The 17,340-nt window shown below is 48.8% G+C and overlaps 1 protein-coding gene across 1 annotated transcript in view; it reads right to left on the reverse strand.

Annotated features, from left to right (window-relative positions):
• The window catches only part of LOC109766590 (putative disease resistance protein At3g14460), a 32,119-nt gene that overhangs the window by 10,537 nt on the left and 4,242 nt on the right, over positions 1-17,340 (reverse strand). The window contains exon 2 of the mRNA XM_045231232.2: positions 8,604-8,611. Within this exon, the coding sequence (XP_045087167.2) occupies positions 8,604-8,611 (8 nt within the window). The remainder of the gene's footprint in view (positions 1-8,603; positions 8,612-17,340) is intronic.

The raw sequence follows: 17,340 nt of genomic DNA on the forward strand, positions 1-17,340 counted from the left end.
GCCCCCCCCATCTAGATGGGACTTGGCCGGCGCCCCCCCTCCCAGGGGGCCTATATAAAGGGGGGGGAGGGAGGGCTGCAAAACAACAGCCTTGGGCGCCTCCCTCCTCCCCTGCAACACCTCTCCCTCTCGCAGAAGCTCGGCGAAGCCCTGCTGAGATCCCGCTACATCCACCACCACGCCGTCGTGCTGCCGGATCTCCATCAACCTCTCCTTCCCCCTTGCTGGATCAAGAAGGAGGAGACGTCGCTGCACCGTACGTGTGTTGAACGCGGAGGTGCTGTCCGTTTGGCACTCGGTCATCGGTGATTTGAATCACGGCGAGTACGACTCCGTCAACCTCGTTCATTGGAACGCTTCCGCTCGCGATCTACAAGGGTATGTAGATGCACTCCTTTCCCCTCGTTGCTAGTATACTCCATAGATGGATCTTGGTGAGCGTAGGAAAATTTTAAAATTCTGCTACGATCCCCAACAGTGGTATCAGAGCGTAAGAATTTTATTTTCCTGTCACGTTGATTCTCAACCTCACTCTGAAATTCCTTGAACTTTTCAAAGGTTTCAGACTTGTGTTTCATTAGGTAGACATACCCATATCTACTTAAGTCATCAGTGAGAGTGAGAACATAACGATATCCTCCGCGAGCCTCAACACTCATTGGACCGCACACATCGGTATGTATGATTTCCAATAAGTTGGTTGCTCGCTCCATTGTTCCGGAGAACGGAGTCTTGGTCATCTTACCCATGAGGCATGGTTTGCACGTGTCAAATGATTCGTAATCAAGAGACTCCAAAAGTCCATCTGCATGGAGCTTCTTCATGCGCTTGACACCAATGTGACCAAGGCGGCAGTGCCACAAGTATGTGGGACTATCGTTATCAACTTTACATCTTTTGGTATTCACACTATGAATATGTGTAACATCACGTTCGAGATTCATCAAGAATAAACCATTGACCAGCGGGGCATGACCATAAAACATATCTCTCAAATAAATAGAACAACCATTATTCTCGGATTTAAATGAGTAGCCATCTCGAATTAAACGAGATCCAGATACAATGTTCATGCTCAAAGCTGGCACTAAATAACAATTATTGAGGTTTAAAACTAATCCCGTGGGTAGATGCAGAGGTAGCGTGCCGACGGCGATCACATCGACCTTGGAACCATTCCCGACGCGCATCGTCACCTCGTCCTTTGCCAGTCTCCATTTATTCCGTAGTTCCTGTTTTGAGTTACAAATATGAGCAACCACACCGGTATCAAATACCCAGGAGCTACTACGAGTACCGGTAAGGTACACATCAATTACATGTATATCACATATACCTTTGGTGTTGCCGGCCTTCTTGTCCGCTAAGTATTTGGGGTAGTTCCGCTTCCAGTGACCACTTCCCTTGCAATAAAAACACTCAGTCTCGGGCTTGGGTCCATTCCTTGGCTTCTTCCCGGCAACTGGCTTACCGGGCGCGGCAACTCCCTTGCCGTCCTTCTTGAAGTTCTTCTTACCCTTGCCCTTCTTGAACTTAGTGGTTTTATTCACCATCAACACTTGATGTTCTTTTCTGATCTCCACCTCCGCTGATTTCAGCATTGAATATACCTCAGGAATGGTCTTTTCCATCCCCTGCATATTGAAGTTCATCACAAAGCTCTTGTAGCTTGGTGGAAGCGTCTGAAGGATTCTGTCAATGACCGCGTCATCCGGGAGATTAACTCCCAGCTGAGACAAGCGGTTATGCAACCCAGACATTCTGAGTATGTGCTCACTAACAGAACTGTTTTCCTCCATTTTACAGCTGAAGAACTTGTCGGAGACTTCATATCTCTCGACCCGGGCATGAGCTTGGAAAACCATTTTCAGCTCCTCGAACATCTCATATGCTCCATGTTTCTCAAAACGCTTTTGGAGACCCGGTTCTAAGCTGTAAAGCATGCCGCACTGAACGAGGGAGTAATCATCAGCACGTGATTGCCAAGCGTTCATAACGTCTTGGTTCGCTGGGATTGGTGCTTCACCTAGCGGTGCTTCTAAGACATAATCTTTCTTGGCAGCTATGAGGATGATCCTCAGGTTCCGGACCCAGTCCGTATAGTTACTGCCATCATCTTTCAGCTTGGTTTTCTCTAGGAACGCGTTGAAGTTGAGGACAACGTGGGCCATTTGATCTACAAGACATAGTGTAAAGATTTTAGACTAAGTTCATGATAATTAAGTTCATCTAATCAAATTACTCAATGAACTCCCACTCAGATAGACATCCCTCTAGTCATCTAAGTGAAACATGATCCGAGTTAACGAGGCCGTGTCCGATCATCACGTGAGACGGACTAGTCAAGATCGGTGAACATCTCCATGTTGATCGTATCTTCTATACGACTCATGCTCGACCTTTCGGTCCTCCGTGTTCCGAGGCCATGTCTGTACATGCTAGGCTCGTCAAGTCAACCTACGTGTATTGCGTGTGTTTCGAGGCCATGTCTGTACATGCTAGGCTCGTCAACACCCGTTGTATGCGAACATTAGAATCTATCACACCCGATCATCACGTGGTGCTTCGAAACAACGAACCTTCGCAACGGTGCACAGTTAGGGGGAACACTTACTTGAAATTATCATAAGGGATCATCTTACTTACTACCGTCGTTCTAAGCAAATAAGATGCAAAACATGATAAACATCACATGCAATCAAATAGTGACATGATATGGCCAATATCATTTGCTCCTTTGATCTCCATCTTCGGGGCACCATGATCATCTTCGTCACCGGCATGACACCATGATCTCCATCATCATGATCTCCATCATCATGATCTCCATCATTGTGTCTTCATGAAGTTGTCACGCCAACAATTACTTCTACTTCTATGGCTAACGCGTTTAGCAATAAAGTAAAGTAATTTACATGGCGTTATTCAATGACACGTAGGTCATACAAAATAATAAAGACAACTCCTATGGCTCCTGCCGGTTGTCATACTCATCGACATGCAAGTCGTGATTCCTATTACAAGAATATGATCAATCTCATACATCACATATATCATTCATCACATCTTCTGGCCATATCACATCACATAGCACATGCTGCAAAAACAAGTTAGACGTCCTCTAATTGTTGTTGCAAGTTTTTACGTGGCTTGAATAGGTTTCTAGCAAGAACGTTTCTTACCTACGTAAAACCACAACGTGATTTGCCAATTTCTATTTACCCTTCATAGGGACCCTTTTCATCGAATCCGTTCCGACTAAAGTAGGAGAGACAGACACCCGCTAGCCACCTTATGCAACTAGTGCATGTCAGTCGGTGGAACCTGTCTCACGTAAGCGTACGTGTAAGGTCGGTCCGGGCCGCTTCATCCCACAATACCGCCGAAACAAGATACGACTAGTAGCGGCAAGAAGAATTGGCAACATCAACGCCCACAACTGCTTTGTGTTCTACTCGTGCATAGTAACTACGCATAGGCCTGGCTCATGATGCCACTGTTGATCATAAGCTATTCATTTACAGGTGTTGATTTCTGGCAATAATCCGACTGGGGAGGAAGTTAATGATGATGATCATAAAGCATCGGATCAAGTTACTACTGAACTTCGTAGGTCCACAAGGACACGTTCCGCACCAGAGTGGTACGGCAACCCTGTCCTGGAAATCATGTTGTTAGACAACGGTGAACCTTCGAACTATGAAGAAGCGATGGCGGGCCCGGATTCCGACAAATGGCTAGAAGCCATGAAATCCGAGATAGGATCCATGTATGAAAACGAAGTATGGACTTTGACTGACTTGCCCGATGATCGGCGAGCCATAGAAAACAAATGGATCTTTAAGAAGAAGACGGACGCGGATGGTAATGTGACCATCTATAAGGCTCGACTTGTCGCTAAGGGTTATCGACAAGTTCAAGGGGTTGACTACGATGAGACTTTCTCACCCGTAGCGAAGCTGAAGTCCGTCCGAATCATGTTAGCAATTGCCGCATACTATGATTATGAGATATGGCAGATGGACGTCAAAACGGCATTCCTTAACGGCTTCCTTAAGGAAGAGTTGTATATGATGCAGCCGGAAGGTTTTGTCGATCCTAAGAATGCTAACAAAGTATGCAAGCTCCAGCGCTCAATCTATGGGCTGGTGCAAGCATCTCGGAGTTGGAACATTCGCTTTGATGAGATGATCAAAGCGTTTGGGTTTACACAGACTTATGGAGAAGCCTGTGTTTACAAGAAAGTGAGTGGGAGCTCTGTAGCATTTCTCATATTATATGTGGATGACATACTATTGATGGGAAATGATATAGAATTCTTGGAAAGTATAAAGGCCTATTTGAATAAGTGTTTTTCAATGAAGGACCTTGGAGAAGCTGCTTATATATTAGGCATCAAGATCTATAGAGATAGATCGAGACGCCTCATTGGTCTTTCACAGAGTACGTACCTTGACAAGATATTGAAGAAGTTAAATATGGATCAGTCCAAGAAGGGGTTCTTGCCTGTATTGCAAGGTGTGCAATTGAGCACGGCTCAATGCCCGACCACGGCAGAAGATAGAGAAAAGATGGGTGTCATCCCCTATGCCTCGGCCATAGGGTCTATTATGTATGTCATGCTGTGTACCAGACCTGATGTAAACCTTGCCGTAAGTTTGGTAGGAAGGTACCAAAGTAATCCCGACATGGAACACTGGACAGCGGTCAAGAATATCCTGAAGTACCTGAAGAGGACTAAGGATATGTTTCTCGTTTATGGAGGTGACAAAGAGCTCGTCGTAAAGGGTTACGTCGACGCTAGCTTCGACACAGATCTGGATGACTCGAAGTCACAAACCGGATACGTGTATATTTTGAATGGAGGAGCAGTAAGCTGGTGCAGTTGCAAGTAAAGCGTCGTGGCAGGATCTACATGTGAAGCGGAGTACATGGAAGCCTCAGAGGCAGCGCAAGAAGCAATCTGGATGAAGGAGTTCATTACCGACCTAGGGGTGATTCCCAATGCGTCAGGCCCGATGACTCTCTTCTGTGACAACACTGGAGCTATTGCCCTTGCCAAGGAGCCCAGGTTTCACAGGAAGACCAGGCATATCAAGCGTCGCTTCAACTCCATTCGTGAAAGTGTTCAAAATGGAGACATAGATATTTGTAAAGTACATACGGACCTGAATATAGCAGATCCGTTGACTAAACCTCTCCCTAGAGCAAAACATGATCAACACCAGAACGCTATGGGTGTTCGATTCATCACAATGTAACTAGATTATTGACTCTAGTGCAAGTGGGAGACTGTTGGAAATATGCCCTAGAGGCAATAATAAATGGTTATTATTATATTTCTTTGTTCATGATAATTGTCTATTGTTCATGCTATAATTGTGTTATCCGGAAATCGTAATGCATGTGTGAATACATAGACCACAACGTGTTCCTAGTAAGCCTCTAGTTGACTAGCTCGTTGATCAACAGATAGTCATGGTTTCCTGACTATGGACATTGGATGTCATTGATAACGGGATCACATCATTAGGAGAATGATGTGATGGACAAGACCCAATCCTAAGCATAGCATAAAAGATCGTGTAGTTTCGTTTGCTAGAGCTTTTCCAATGTCAAGTATCTTTTCCTTAGACCATGAGACCGTGCAACTCCCGGATACCGTAGGAGTGCTTTGGGTGTGCCAAACGTCACAACGTAACTGGGTGACTATAAAGGTGCACTACGGGTATCTCCGAAAGTATCTGTTGGGTTGGCACGGATCGAGACTGGGATTTGTCACTCCGTATGACGGAGATGTATCTCTGGGCCCACTCGGTAATGCATCATCATAATGAGCTCAATGTGACTAAGGCGTTAGTCACGGGATCATGCATTGCGGTACGAGTAAAGAGACTTGCCGGTAACGAGATTGAACAAGGTATTGGGATACCGACGATCGAATCTCGGGCAAGTAACATACCGATTGACAAAGGGAATTGCATACGGGATTGATTGAATCCTCGACATCGTGGTTCATCCAATGAGATCATCGTGGAACATGTGGGAGCCAACATGGGTATCCAGATCCCGCTGTTGGTTATTGACCGGAGAGGCGTCTCGGTCATGTCTGCATGTCTCCCGAACCCGTAGGGTCTACACACTTAAGGTTCGGTGACGCTAGGGTTGTAGAGATATGTGTATGCGGAAACCCGAAAGTTGTTCGGAGTCCCGGATGAGATCCCGGACGTCACGAGGAGTTCCGGAATGGTCTGGAGGTGCAGAATTATATATAGGAAGTCCAGTTTCGGCCACCGGAAAAGTTTCGGGGGTTATCGATATTGTACCGGGACCTCCGGAAGGGTCCCGGGGGTCCACCGGGTGGGGCCACCTGTCCCGGAGGGCCCCATGGGCTGAAGTGGGAAGGGAACCAGCCCTTAGTGGGCTGGGGCACCCCCCATGGGCCTCCCCCCTGCGCCTAGGGTTGGAAACCCTAGGGTGGGGGGCGCCCCACTTGCCTTGGGGGCCAAGTCTCCCCCCTTGGCCGGCGCCCCCCCCATCTAGATGGGACTTGGCCGGCGCCCCCCCTCCCAGGGGGCCTATATAAAGGGGGGGAGGGCAGCAACACAACAGCCTTGGGCGCCTCCCTCCTCCCCTGCAACACCTCTCCCTCTCGCAGAAGCTCGGCGAAGCCCTGCCAAGATCCCGCTACATCCACCACCACGCCGTCGTGCTGCCGGATCTCCATCAACCTCTCCTTCCCCCTTGCTTGATCAAGAAGGAGGAGACGTCGCTGCACCGTACGTGTGTTGAACGCGGAGGTGCCGTCCGTTCGGCACTCGGTCATCGGTGATTTGAATCACGGCGAGTACGACTGCGTCAACCTCGTTCATTGGAACGCTTCCGCTCGCGATCTACAAGGGTATGTAGATGCACTCCTTTCCCCTTGTTGCTAATATACTCCATAGATGGATCTTGGTGAGCGTAGGAAAATTTTAAAATTCTGCTACGATCCCCAACTAGAGACCTCGTTCATTGGCTCTGATACCACTGTCGGGGATCGTAGCAGAATTTTAAAATTTTCCTATGCTCACCAAGATCGATCTATGGAGTATACTAGCAACGAGGGGTAAGGAGTGCATCTACATACCCTTGTAGATCGCGAGCGGAAGCGTTCCAATGAACGAGGTTGACGGAGTCGTACTCGCCGTGATTCAAATCACCGATGACCGAGTGCCGAACGGACGGCACCTCCACGTTCAACACACGTACGGTGTAGCAACGTCTCCTCCTTCTTGATCCATCAAGGGGGAAGGAGAGGTTGATGGAGATCCAGCAGCACGACGGCGTGGTGGTGGATGTAGCGGGATCTCGGCAGGGCTTCGCCGAGCTTCTGCGAGAGGGAGAGGTGTTGCAGGGGAGGAGGGAGGCGCCCAAGGCTGTTGTGTTGCTGCCCTCCCTCCCCCCCTTTATATAGGCCCCCTGGGAGGGGGGGCGCCGGCCAAGTCCCATCTAGATGGGGGGGGGCGGCCAAGGGGGGTAACTTACCCCCCAAGTCAAGTGGGGCGCCCCCCCACCCTAGGGTTTCCAACCCTAGGCGCAGGGGGAAGGCCCATGGGGGGCGCCCCAGCCCACTAGGGGCTGGTTCCCTTCCCACTTCAGCCCATGGGGCCCTCCGGGATAGGTGGCCCCACCCGGTGGACCCCCGGGACCCTTCTGGTGGTCCCGGTATAATACCGATAACCCCCGAAACTTTCCCGGTGGCCGAAACTGGACTTCCTATATATAATTCTTCACCTCTGGACCATTCCGGAACTCCCCGTGATATCCGGGATCTCATCCGGGACTCCGAACAACTTTCGGGTTTCCGCATACTCATATCTCTACAACCCTAGCGTCACCGAACCTTAAGTGTGTAGACCCTACGGGTTCGGGAGACATGCAGACATGACCGAGACGCCTCTCCGGTCAATAACCAACAGCGGGATCTGGATACCCATGTTGGCTCCCACATGTTCCACGATGATCTCATCGGATGAACCACGATGTCGAGGATTCAAGCAATCCCGTATACAATTCCCTTTGTCAATCGGTATATTACTTGCCCGAGATTCGATCGTCGGTATCCCAATACCTTGTTCAATCTCGTTACCGGCAAGTCTCTTTACTCATACCGTAATGCATGATCCTGTGGCTAACGCCTTAGTCACATTGAGCTCATTATGATGATGCATTACCGAGTGGGCCCAGAGATACCTCTCCGTCACACGGAGTGACAAATCCCAGTCTCGATCCGTGCCAACTCAACAGACACTTTCGGAGATACCCGTAGTGTAATTTTATAGTCACCCAGTTACGTTGTGACATTTGGCACACCCAAAGTACTCCTACGGTATCCGGGAGTTGCATGATCTCATGGTCTAAGGAAAAAATACTTGACATTGGAAAAGCTCTAGCAAACGAACTACACGATCTTTGAGCTATGCTTAGGATTGGGTCTTGTCCATCACATCATTCTCCTAATGATGTGATCCTGTTATCAACGACATCCAATGTCCATAGTCAGGAAACCATGACTATCGGTTGATCAACGAGCTAGTCAACTAGAGGCTTACTAGGGACACATTGTGGTCTATGTATTAACACATGTATTATGATTTCCGGATAACACAATTATAGCATGAACAATACACAATTACCATGAATAAAGAAATATAATAATAACCATTTATTATTGCCTCTAGGGCATATTTCCAACAGTCTCCCACTTGCACTAGAGTCAATAATCTAGTTACATTGTGATGAATCGAACACCCATTACGTCCTGGTGTTGATCATGTTTTGCTCTAGGGAGAGGTTTAGTCAACAGATCTGCTACATTCAGGTCCGTATGTACTTTACAAATATCTATGTCTCCATTTTGAACACTTTCACGAATGGAGTTGAAGCGACGCTTGATATGCCTGGTCTTCCTGTGAAATCTGGGCTCCTTCGCAAGGGCAATAGCTCCAGTGTTGTCACAGAAGAGAGTCATCGGGCCCGACGCATTGGGAATCACCCCTAGGTCGGCAATGAACTCCTTCATCCAGACCGCTTCCTGTGCTGCCTCTGAGGCTGCCATGTACTCCGCTTCACATGTAGATCCCGCCACGACGCTTTGCTTGCAACTGCACCAGCTTACTGCTCCTCCATTCAAAATATACATGTATCCGGTTTGTGACTTCGAGTCATCCAGATCTGTGTCAAAGCTAGCGTCGACGTAACCCTTTACGACGAGCTCTTCGTCACCTCCATAAACAAGAAACATATCCTTAGTCCTCTTCAGGTACTTTAGGATATTCTTGACCGCTGTCCAGTGTTCCATGCCGGGATTACTTTGGTACCTTCCTACCAAACTCACGGCAAGGTTTACATCAGGTCTGGTACACAGCATGGCATACATAATAGACCCTATGGCCGAGGCATAGGGGATGACACTCATCTTTTCTCTATCTTCTGCCGTGGTCGGGCATTGAGCCGTGCTCAATTGCACACCCTGCAATACAGGCAAGAACCCCTTCTTGGACTGATCCATATTGAACTTCTTCAATATCTTGTCAAGGTATGTACTCTGTGAAAGACCAATGAGGCGTCTTGATCTGTCTCTATAGATCTTGATGCCTAATATATAAGCAGCTTCTTCAAGGTCCTTCATTGAAAAACACTTATTCAAATAGGCCTTTATACTTTCCAAGAATTCTATATCATTTCCCATCAATAGTATGTCATCCACATATAATATGAGAAATGCTACAGAGCTCCCACTCACTTTCTTGTAAACACAGGCTTCTCCATAAGTCTGTGTAAACCCAAACGCTTTGATCATCTCATCAAAGCGAATGTTCCAACTCCGAGATGCTTGCACCAGCCCATAGATTGAGCGCTGGAGCTTGCATACTTTCTTAGCATTCTTAGGATCGACAAAACCTTCCGGCTGCATCATATACAACTCTTCCTTAAGGAAGCCGTTAAGGAATGCCGTTTTGACGTCCATCTGCAATATCTCATAATCATAGTATGTGGCAATTGCTAACATGATTCGGACGGACTTCAGCTTCGCTACGGGTGAGAAAGTCTCATCGTAGTCAACCCCTTGAACTTGTCGATAACCCTTAGCGACAAGTCGAGCCTTATAGATGGTCACATTATCATCCGCGTCCGTCTTCTTCTTAAAGATCCATTTGTTTTCTATGGCTCGCCGATCATCGGGCAAGTCAGTCAAAGTCCATACTTCGTTTCCATACATGGATCCTATCTCGGATTTCATGGCTTCTAGCCATTTGTCGGAATCCGGGCCCGCCATCGCTTCTTCATAGTTCGAAGGTTCACCGTTGTCTAACAACATGATTTCCAGGACAGGGTTGCCGTACCACTCTGGTGCGGAACGTGTCCTTGTGGACCTACGAAGTTCAGTAGTAACTTGATCCGAAGCTTCATGATCATCATCATTAACTTCCTCCCCAGTCAGTGTAGGCACCACAGGAACATTTTCCCGCGCTGCGCTACTTTCCGGTTTGGAAGGGGTGACTATCACCTCATCAAGTTCCACTCTCCTCCCACTCAATTCTTTCGAGAGAAACTCCTTCTCCAGAAAGGACCCGTTCTTGGCAACGAAGATCTTGCCTTCGGATCTGAGGTAGATGGTATACCCAATAGTTTCCTTAGGGTATCCTATGAAGACACATTTCTCCGACTTGGGTTCGAGCTTTTCAGGTTGAAGTTTCTTGACATAAGCATCGCATCCCCAAACTTTTAGAAACGACAGCTTAGGTTTCTTCCCAAACCATAATTCATACGGTGTCGTCTCAACGGATTTCGACGGTGCCCTATTTAAAGTGAATGCGGCAGTCTCTAAAGCATAGCCCCAAAATGAGAGCGATAAATCGGTAAGAGACATCATAGATCGCACCATATCCAATAGAGTGCGATTACGACGTTCGGACACACCGTTTCGCTGAGGTGTTCCAGGCGGCGTGAGTTGTGAAACGATTCCACATTTCCTTAAGTGTGTACCAAACTCGTGACTTAAATATTCTCCACCACGATCTGATCGTAAGAATTTTATTTTTCTGTCACGTTGATTCTCAACCTCACTATGAACATTGATTCTCAACCTCACTATGAAATTCCTTGAACTTTTCAAAGGTTTCAGACTTGTGTTTCATTAGGTAGACATACCCATATCTACTTAAGTCATCAGTGAGAGTGAGAACATAACGATATCCTCCGCGAGCCTCAACACTCATTGGACCGCACACATCGGTATGTATGATTTCCCATAAGTTGGTTGCTCGCTCCATTGTTCCGGAGAACGGAGTCTTGGTCATCTTACCCATGAGGCATGGTTCGCACGTGTCAAATGATTCGTAATCAAGAGACTCCAAAAGTCCATCTGCATGGAGCTTCTTCATGCGCTTGACACCAATTTGACCAAGGCGGCAGTGCCACAAGTATGTGGGACTATTGTTATCAACTTTATATCTTTTGGTATTCACACTATGAATATGTGTAACATCACGTTCGAGATTCATCAAGAATAAACCATTGACCAGCGGGGCATGACCATAAAACATATCTCTCAAATAAATAGAACAACCATTATTCTCGGATTTAAATGAGTAGCCATCTCGAATTAAACGAGATCCAGATACAATGTTCATGCTCAAAGCTGGCACTAAATAACAATTATTGAGGTTTAAAACTAATCCCGTAGGGAGATGCAGAGGTAGCGTGCCGACGGCGATCACATCGACCTTGGAACCATTCCCGACGCACATCGTCACCTCGTCCTTTGCCAGTCTCCGTTTATTCCGCAGTTCCTGTTTTGAGTTACAAATATGAGCAACCGCACCGGTATCAAATACCCAGGAGCTACTACGAGTACTGGTAAGGTACACATCAATTACATGTATATCACATATACCTTTGGTGTTGCCGGCCTTCTTGTCCACTAAGTATTTGGGGCAGTTCCGCTTCCAGTGACCACTTCCCTTGCAATAAAAGCACTCAGTCTCAGGCTTGGGTCCATTCTTTGACTTCTTCCCAGTAACTGGCTTACCAGGCGCGGCAACTCCCTTGCCGTCCTTCTTGAAGTTCTTCTTGCCCTTGCCCTTCTTGAACTTAGTGGTTTTATTCACCATCAACACTTGATGTTCCTTTCTGACCTCCACCTCCGCTGATTTCAACATCGAATATACCTCAGGAATGGTCTTTTCCATCCCTTGCATATTGAAGTTCATCACAAAGCTCTTGTAGCTTGGTGGAAGCGACTGAAGGATTCTGTCAATGACCGCGTCATCCGGGAGATTAACTCCTAGCTGAGACAAGCGGTTGTGCAACCCAGACATTCTGAGTATGTGCTCACTAACAGAACTATTCTCCTCCATTTTACAGCTGAAGAACTTGTCGGAGACTTCATATCTCTCGACCCGGGCATGAGCCTGGAAAACCATTTTCAGCTCCTCGAACATCTCATATGCTCCATGTTTCTCAAAACGCTTTTGGAGACCCGGTTCTAAGTTGTAAAGCATGCCGCACAGAACGAGGGAGTAATCATCAGCACATGATTGCCAAGCGTTCATAATGTCTTGGTTCTCTGGGATTGGTGCTTCACCTAGCGGTGCTTCTAGGACATAATCTTTCTTGGCAACTATGAGGATGATCCTCAGGTTCCGGACCCAGTCCGTATAATTACTGCCATCATCTTTCAGCTTGGTTTTCTCTAGGAACGCGTTGAAGTTGAGGACAACGTGGGCCATTTGATCTACAAGACATAGTGTAAAGATTTTAGACTAAGTTCATGATAATTAAGTTCATCTAATCAAATTACTCAATGAACTCCCACTCAGATAGACATCCCTCTAGTCATCTAAGTGAAACATGATCCGAGTTAACTAGGCCGTGTCCGATCATCACGTGAGACGGACTAGTCAAGACCGGTGAACATCTCCATGTTGATCGTATCTTCGATACGACTCATGCTCGACCTTTCGGTCCTCCGTGTTCCGAGGCCATGTCTGTACATGCTAGGCTCGTCAAGTCAACCTAAGTGTATTGCGTGTGTTCCGAGGCCATGTCTGTACATGCTAGGCTCGTCAACACCCGTTGTATGCGAACGTTAGAATCTATCACACCCCATCATCACGTGGTGCTTCGAAACAACGAACCTTCGCAACGGTGCACAGTTAGGGTGAACACTTTCTTGAAATTATGATAAGGGATCATCTTACTTACTACCGTCGTTCTAAGCAAATAAGATGCAAAACATGATAAACATCACATGCAATCAAATAGTGGCATGATATGGCCAATATCATTTGCTCCTTTGGTCTCCATCTTCGGGGCACCATGATCATCTTCGTCACCGGCATGACACCATGATCTCCATCATCATGATCTCCATCATTGTGTCTTCATGAAGTTGTCACGCCAACGATTACTTCTACTTCTATGGCTAACGCGTTTAGCAATAAAGTAAAGTAATTTACATGGCGTTATTCAATGACACGCAGGTCATACAAAATAATAAAGACAACTCCTATGGCTCCTGCCGGTTGTCATACTCATCGACATGCAAGTCGTGATTCCTATTACAAGAATATGATCAATCTCATACATCACATATATCATTCATCACATCTTCTGGCCATATCACATCACATAGCACATGCTGCGAAAACAAGTTAGACGTCCTCTAATTGTTGTTGCAAGTTTTTACGTGGCTTGAATAGGTTTCTAGCAAGAACGTTTCTTACCTACGTAAAACCACAACGTGATTTGCCAATTTCTATTTACCCTTCATAAGGACCCTTTTCATCGAATCCGTTCCGACTAAAGTAGGAGAGACAGACACCCGCTAGCCACCTTATGCAACTAGTGCATGTCAGTCGGTGGAACCTGTCTCACGTAAGCGTACGTGTAAGGTCGGTCCGGGCCGCTTCATCCCACAATACCGCCGAAACAAGATACAACTAGTAGCGGCAAGAAGAATTGGCAACATCAACGCCCACAACTGCTTTGTGTTATACTCGTGCATAGTAACTACGCATAGGCTTGGCTCATGATGCCACTGTTGGAGATCGTAGCATAATTTTAAAATTTTCCTACGCTCACCAAGATCCATCTATGGAGTATACTAGCAACGAGGGGATAGGGGAGTGCATCTACATACCATTGTAGATCGCGATGCGGAAGTGTTGCAAGAACGCGGATGAGGGAGTCGTACTCGTAGCGATTCAGATCGCGGTTGATTCCGATCTAAGCACCGAAGAACGGTGCCTCCGCGTTCAACACACGTGCAGCCCGGTGACGTCTCCCACGCCTTGATCCATCAAGGAGAGAGGGATAGGTTGGGGAAGACTCCGTCCAGCAGCAGCACGACGGCGTGGTGGTGGTGGAGGAGCGTGGCAATCCTGCAGGGCTTCGCCAAGCACCGCGGGAGAGGAGGAGGAAGAGGAGTAGAGCTGCGCCAAGAGAAGGAGAACTTCGTATATTGTGCAGCCCCTAGACCTCAACTATATATAGGGGGAGGGGAGGGGGCTGCGCCCCCTCTAGGGTTTCCACCCCAAGAGGTGCGGCAGCCTAGAACCCATCTAGGGTGGAGGCCAAGGGGAGGAGAGGGGGGCGCCACTAGGGTGGGCCTTAAGGCCCATCTGGACCTAGGGTTTGCCCCCTCCCACTCTCCCATGCGCCTTGGGCCTTGGTGGGGGGGGGCGCACCAGCCCACCTGGGGCTGGTCCCCTCCCACACTTGGCCCACGCAGCCTTCTGGGGCTGGTGGCCCCACTTGGTGGACCCCCGGGACCCTCCCGGTGGTCCCGGTACATTACCGATATCACCCGAAACTTTTCCGGTGACCAAAACAGGACTTCCCATATATAAATCTTTACCTCCGGACCATTCCGGAACTCCTCGTGACATCCGCGATCTCATCCGGGACTCCGAACAACATTCGGTAACCACGTATATCTATTCCCTATAACCCTAGCGTCATCGAACCTTAAGTGTGTAGACCCTACGGGTTCGGGAACCATGCAGACATGACCGAGACGTTCTCCGGTAAATAACCAACAGCGGGATCTGGATACCCATGTTGGCTCCCACATGTTCCACGATGATCTCATCGGATGAACCACGATGTCGGGGATTCAATCAATCCCGTATACAATGCCCTTTGTCTACCGGTATGTTACTTGCCCGAGATTCGATCGTCGGTATCCCGATACCTTGTTCAATCTCGTTACCGGCAAGTCTCTTTACTCGTTCCGTAACTCACATCATCCCGTGATCAACTCCTTGATCACATTGTGCACATTATGATGATGTCCTACCGAGTGGGCCCAGAGATACCTCTCCGTTTACACGGAGTGACAAATCCCAGTCTCGATTCGTGCCAACCCAACAGACACTTTCGGAGATACCTGTAGTGCACCTTTATAGCCACCCAGTTACGTTGTGACGTTTGGTACACCCAAAGCATTCCTACGGTATCCGGGAGTTGCACAATCTCATGGTCTAAGGAAATGACACTTGACATTAGAAAAGCTTTGAGCAAACGAACTACACGATCTTGTGCTAGGCTTAGGATTGGGTCTTGTCCATCACATCATTCTCCTAATGATGTGATCCCGTTATCAACGACATCCAATGTCCATGGTCAGGAAACCGTAACTATCTATTGATCAACGAGCTAGTCAACTAGAGGCTTACTAGGGACATGGTGTTGTCTATGTATCCACACATGTATCTGAGTTTCCTATCAATACAATTCTAGCATGGATAATAAACGATTATCATGAACAAGGAAATATAATAATAACCAATTTATTATTGCCTCTAGGGCATATTTCCAGCACACCAAGCGAGCCTTGTGCTTGATGATGGCGCCGGCTCCATCCCTCTTCAGCTTGAACACCCACTTAAGGGTGATTGCGCGGTGACCACGAGGGAGGTCAGCGAGCTCCCAGGTGCGGTTTTGCTCGACCGCATCCATCTCCAACTACATCGCGGCGCGCCATGCCGCGTCTCTCTCGGCCTCTGCAAAAGACCGTGGTTCGCCGTCTTCACACGCGAGTTGTAGCTGCGCCTCCAGGTCACGTGGCACCAGTCCCGGCACCGGCTGGTCGCCGAGTAGATCTTCCATCGTACGATACCGCAGCGGTTCGCCGCCATAATACCCGTCGATCCGCTCCTCGTCGTGAGTGAGCGGAGAAGCGAACTTCGTCGGGTTGTGCTCTGCGTGAGCTGGTGCTGATGAAGATGAGCCCGGGGTGGTGACTGCCGGGGCTGGAGTGTGCGGCGTCGCCAGTTGTGGTGCTGTCGGAGTAGCAGGCACCGGAGTCGATGTGGTTTTGGGGGCCGGGGTAGGCGTGCCCGGCGATGAGGAGCTGGTTGCTCCCCCGGCTTCCTTGAAGTGGACGTACTCGACAATGAAGTCGTCGTACGTCGGCGTCGAGCCGTCGTCCACTGCCTTGTCCCATTGCCACCCTCGCCCTTCGTTGAACACGACGTCTCGCGCTGTGCGCACACGCTGTGTCTTTGGGTTGAGGATGCGGTAGGCCTTTGAGCCCTCCGCGTAGCCGATGAAGACTCCCGGAGTGCTCCTGTCGTCGAGCTTGCCGATGTGACCGAGCTCCTTGGCGAACGCAAGGCAGCCAAAGACCCGCAAGTGGGAGACCACCGGCTTCCGCCCATGCCAGGCCTCGTACGCTGTCCTGCCGTCGAGTGCCTTGGTAGGCGAGCGGTTTAGGATGTAGACGGCTGTTAGCACCGCCTCTCCCCAGAAGACAGCCGGCATCCCTCTCTGCTTGAGGAGAGCTCGAGCCATCCCCACAACCGTCTGGTTGCGCCGCTCGACGACGTCGTTTTGCTGCGGGCTGTACGGTGCGGAGTAGTGGCGCTGGATGCCCTCATCGGCGCAGTACGACGCGAATTCAGCCGCCGTGAATTCGCCGCCGTTGTCAGTGCGCAACACGCGCAATTTGCGGCCGCTCTCCGCCTCCACACCAACCTGCGCGCGCCTGATGGCGTCCGCCGCCTCTCCCTTACTGCCGAGGATCATCACCCACATGTAACGGGAGAGATCGTCGACGAGCAGCAGGAAGTAGCGTCGACCTCCTGGTGTGGCTGGCGTCACCGGGCCGCACAGGTCTCCGTGCACGAGCTCCAGCCTCTCCTTGGCCCGAAAACTCGCCTGTTGGGGAAAGGGGAGTCGTCTCTGCTTCGTGATCACGCAGATGTCGCAGAACTGCTCCATATGGTCGAGGCATGGCAGGCCTCGCACCATCTCCTTGGCACTTAGACGCTTCAGGGCCTCAAAATGAAG

The sequence above is a fragment of the Aegilops tauschii genome, chromosome 7 (assembly GCF_002575655.3).
Source record: "Aegilops tauschii subsp. strangulata cultivar AL8/78 chromosome 7, Aet v6.0, whole genome shotgun sequence".
Lineage (NCBI taxonomy): Eukaryota > Viridiplantae > Streptophyta > Magnoliopsida > Poales > Poaceae > Aegilops > Aegilops tauschii.